Consider the following 4,587-nt stretch of genomic DNA (forward strand, 5'->3'; position numbering starts at 1 on the left):
ATTACCCATGGAGAACAGCGGATACATCCTCTACATCTGTCACCAGTCCAGAATGCAAGGTAAGAAGAGACTCAGAGAAACTTAAAAAAAACAACAAACCAACAACAACAACAAAAAAAGATTTTACATTCACCCTAGGAGAAACAAGGGGAATACAATGCTTTTAAAATGCCCTTATGCAAAAATATATAATGTATAAAAATAACTCTTTTCAAAGATGCAAAAAAAGAAGGGAACAGTAAATTCTTAAATATTGATATTTATCTTATTATACACACACAGCACTTATTAACCCAGGTACAATTGCACTTTTCCATTCTCTGGTACATTCAAGTATAAGGCAGTCCCCGCAGGGACTTGTGAGTGTCCGATTCCCTGCCGGGTGCAGACAAGGGTGCAGAGGGTGCTTGCCTTGCAGCCCAGCGGCCAGGGCAGGCAAGGAAAAGGAGTCCCCGTATGTCCGAGATCCAGGGTTCACAAGTTCACTTGGCAGCCCCGTGGGATGTGACGCCAGCCGAGAGAAGCGAGTCTCCAGCGCGCTCCCTCCTGGCGCCACGCGCCTCTCGTTCCCGGGGGCGCTGCGCTCCGCTGGCCGGCAGCTGCCGCAGCCCCCAGGCTGGGGTTGAGTCCAAGTCCGAGGCGTCCCGCTCTGTCCCCGAAGCTGCCCTGCCCCAGGGGCTCCCTGATGCTGAAGCGCCGGGGAAAGCCACCGTGCGAGGTGGCGCCAGCGCGGTGCGCGGCTGCTCTAAGTCCTGCGGGAGAGGGCGCGAAGCTGCGCCCGCAGCCAGCCGGGCTGGTCCGGGGCCTCGGCAACCGTGCCGCGCCGGGGGCTGGAGCGCGTCCGGCCGGGGACTGGCACCGAGCGCCGGCGGCGGCCGTAGCCCTGCGGGCTGATTTTGCTCGCCGGGGCAGCGCCGTCCTTGTCCTTGTCCGTCAGCTGGTAGATCTGGTGGGCCAGCTGCTGGATGGTGCAGGTCCCGAACCTGCAGCCAACCCGCGGGTGCTGGAAGTGGAAGCCGCTGGCGCCCGGGCGGTAGCGCTTCACGCGGATGCGAGCATCCTCCGGGCGGCTGCAAGAGACAGGCGAGAGGAAGGGGCGTAAGAGGAGGCCTGGGGCCGCGAGGCACCCAGCGGGATACCCCGGAGAAGGGAGAGGTCCCAGCGCCCGGGGAAAGCCGGGGAGGGGGCTGCGCGGCGCGGGGCCGAAGCTTCCCGGCGGGGGCGGGAGGGGGCGTCCCGGCTGGGGGCTGGTCCCAGGTGTGAGTCCGGGACTCGGGCTCCCGCGTCCCTTTGGCTCGGCGCCGCCAACGCGCCGCTCTCCCGCCCGCTCACACCGGAGACCCCAGAGTCCGATCCCCAGCGCGCGCCGGGGCAACCCGGGGGACTGAGAACTCCCCGCCGCCTGCCCACGGCCGCCCTGCCCGCGCGCTGGAGCGATCCGCACGCGGGCGCCGGGCTCAGAGCCACCGACTCGAGCCTTAAACGTGCCCCGTCAGGAGCGCGGCTGCAGCCAGAGGGGCAGCGCCCGTCCCGCCCGGTCCAGCGCCCTTACCTGTGAGGCGCGGCTCTGGGATCCTCCTTCGCGTCCTGTGGCCGTACGAGAGGCTGCACAGCCGCAGCTGCAGCTCTGCCGCCCAGCGGGCTGGCGGGGCCAGCGTCGCGCTTGGCCCGGCTCGGCGCCCATTTGGTCCACCTGAAAGACGCAGCGAGGTGGGGGTGGGGGTGTCAGCGCCAGCCCGGGGGCCCAAGGGACGGCCCGCGTCCAGCGCTGGCCAGGCTGGCGGAGGAGCGCGCGGGGGTACTCACCGCCTTTTGAATCCCGGCGCCACTTGCAGCCGTGCCGCCCCCGCCCCAAGCAGGGCCAGGGACCCGAGGCAGAGCAGCGCCACGTGAACCGCTCTCATTCTGCCCCACAGCCTGCGGGGGGAGAGGAGGAAGGGGTCAGCCAGGGCGCGGGGGGCTTGGCGCGGGGCCCCGGCGGTGAGGCGGCCGGGGTGTCGCCGCGCGCAGGAGACGGTCTCCAAAGTCCGCCCCCCTCGGACGTGACCTCCGCGCGCGACCCAGGGGTAACCGTGGAATCGGCTCCCCGGGGCAGAGCAGCCTCGAACGCCTGCGACCCATTCCCCCGCCAGCCCGCATTGAACTGCGCTGGGTTTACGCGGCCGCCTCCGCTTTCTCAACGCGCGGAGGAAGCTACGCCAGGCTGCCAGCGCCAGCCGCGATGGTACCGAGAGCCAGTGCAAACCCCGCAGCGTGGCCTCGGGGAGCCGGAGCTGGGGAGCTGCTCGTCCCCCTAATTCCCCCTTCTCGAGGAGCCGTACCTGGGAGCGAGGATAATCCACTGAGAACAAATCTGTGCGCGACGCAACCGCGCCCCGGTAACAGCCGCCCTCGGAGTCTCTCTGCCACTAGACGCCCTCCGCCGTGTCACTGAAGTAACCACTGGCTCTCCCGCGCTCCACCTCGCGCTTTTATAGAGCAGCGCCGCTGGGGAGGGGGCGGAGCTTCGTACCACTGGCCCGACACTTTCTGCCCCCGTCCCTCCCTGCCCCGCACGCGTCTAATGTTAATCATCCCGCTGCAAGGAGTGCGCGTTGGGGACACCCCATACTAGGGCAAAAGTAAGAAGATTAGCAAAAAGAAATCCTGTACAAGCTCGCTGGTGTTATGCTAATTATCCAAGGAATTTTTAGGTGTGGGTTCTTAGTCATGGCATGCTGCAACGTTCATCGCAACTTACAGTATCTGCTCTGTCGATGATTCTGGGAACACAATACCTGTGGATCTAAAGCAAATACCTAGAATATATAGTGTGTGGTTCCCATCCTATAAGATAAACACTAGGCATTTATAAATGTTGCTAGACCCGATCACTTTCAAAATCCGTACAAGTGCAGCCAACCAAAACTTTTAAAAACATTATATTTGGGTAAAGGTGAAATGCGAAGGATAAGTTTAATGAAGAACAGGCCTCTTACATAAGTAAGGAAATGAATACATCATCCAATAGTTGTATTTATTATCTGCTTGAGAACATCTTTCTCTGTTGGTAATCACTTAAACGTTTGCTGACATTTAGGCATTGTTCAAAAATTTAAGGTTAGAACAGATGCCTAAAGGTTCAAAGCAAGTTGGATCAATATGGAACTACAGACACCCTCATCTAAAATACTAAAAGCTATAGACTCTCTCTATATGGAAAGAGTTATCATGGGCTGCTTTGGCCCTGGTCCTACAAACGCTTAACCAGGTGCTTAACTTCAGTCAGGAAAGTAAAGTTAAGCATGTGCGTGTTTGTTGGATCGGGGCCTTTGGCAGTATTCACCATAGGCAGTGAAATATAGTCCCATTTTACAATAGTGCATGACATCTCTACTGGGACCATTTCAAAGGTTTGATTTTCTTTTTCTTGTTTCTCTTTCCCTCGGATTCTTTTCACTAGAGAACATTTCACTCCGTGTCAGAATGAACCAAACGTATACACTGTTGCAACACAGATTCATTAGCCTCTTACTGTCGTTTTTCCAGAAGAATCCCTGGTGTTTCTTGCCGCCTTTGCTATTGAGAAAAGTAAAAACTGGATTCAGACTCCTGAGACACTTACTTCACAGTTCTGCCAAGATAAACACTATTTAGGAAATCAGGTGTGTATACGTGTGCGATGCTGTCTCTCTTGGTAACTTTGGCATGTATCACACTCAGAAAGGTATGTGGATGAAGATGATAGAAACTTTCCTTTGCACAGCTGACTCAGTCAGTGGTGATCCCTCCCTTGCCAGCAGCGTCCAGAACAAGCACTCACGTCTCACAGCTATCCCAGGGTACACATCTGCTTTGATGAGAGATTGTTAGGGTTCTAGTGGCAATAAGGTTGGGGCTTGCAGGTACATTACAGAGATGCATTCTTTGAGTTAATTATTTTCCCTGGAATTGCCATGCTCCTGCGGCCCAGAAGGCAGACAGGTGGGTTATTTCACACACTTTATCTTTCTCCAAGAAAAGAGGGACCTTTCCAGGTTGGGATTTTAATACTCCTTCAGGAGTTAACCCTCCACACATGTAGGAATCTGGGTAGCTTTACTCAGCCGTTTTATTTCCTTTCACAAACTATCTCAAACCACACTTAAATAATGCAGTGACAGTTAAAGGATCAGCAGAGGGAGGAAACAAGAAGTAGATGAGGGAGAAAAGGAATTAAATGAACATATCACTGATATATAATTTTGAAAAAATTAGTTTGACAAATTAACATGATTTTAAGTGATCATATATGCAACTAAAGCTCCAGTGACTCCTAAACATTTATTTATAACCTTCCTTAATCAGCAAAAATACACGACCCTGCTTTTTTTTTTCTGAGAAGGCAGGATTTAATGCAATGGGCATGGCTTTGGTTTTGTATTATTACAGTACTGTGCAGTTCCACTCACATAACACATTTCCTCAAATGTGGAAAGTCCCTAATCAAAAATCACCAGCCAAAAGAGAATTCCGTTCTTTGTACTCTTAGGAAACATCATACAGAAGATTCCTACTGGGACATAAGAATTGTAATAAACCACTCAGGCTCTGAAAACAAAAAAGCAG

The 4,587-nt window shown here is 54.9% G+C and overlaps 1 protein-coding gene across 1 annotated transcript; it reads right to left on the bottom strand.

Annotated features, from left to right (window-relative positions):
• Nucleotides 1-243: 243 nt before the first annotated feature.
• ADM (adrenomedullin) lies at nt 244-2,417 on the bottom strand. Its single transcript, XM_074998915.1, has 4 exons — nt 2,322-2,417; nt 1,807-1,917; nt 1,553-1,693; nt 244-1,070 (listed from the first exon to the last, which is right to left on the bottom strand). The coding sequence occupies exons 2-4, from the start codon at nt 1,902-1,904 to the stop codon at nt 746-748; spliced, it is 564 nt and encodes a 187-aa protein (XP_074855016.1). The 5' UTR covers nt 1,905-1,917; nt 2,322-2,417; the 3' UTR covers nt 244-745.
• Between the last annotated feature and the right edge of the window lie 2,170 nt (nt 2,418-4,587).

Source organism: Carettochelys insculpta, chromosome 6 (assembly GCF_033958435.1).
Source record: "Carettochelys insculpta isolate YL-2023 chromosome 6, ASM3395843v1, whole genome shotgun sequence".
In the NCBI taxonomy this organism is placed as follows: domain Eukaryota; kingdom Metazoa; phylum Chordata; order Testudines; family Carettochelyidae; genus Carettochelys; species Carettochelys insculpta.

Bases quoted from the DNA above. Each gene is read 5' to 3' on its own strand.
- ADM (XM_074998915.1), bottom strand. From the start codon at position 1,904: ATGAGAGCGGTTCACGTGGCGCTGCTCTGCCTCGGGTCCCTGGCCCTG. The intron at 1,694-1,806 runs GTGAGTACCCCC...TGCGTCTTTCAG, and splicing joins GCGCCGGGATTCAAAAGGCG to GTGGACCAAATGGGCGCCGA. The intron at 1,071-1,552 runs GTAAGGGCGCTG...TGTCTCTTGCAG, and splicing joins CCCAGAGCCGCGCCTCACAG to CCGCCCGGAGGATGCTCGCA.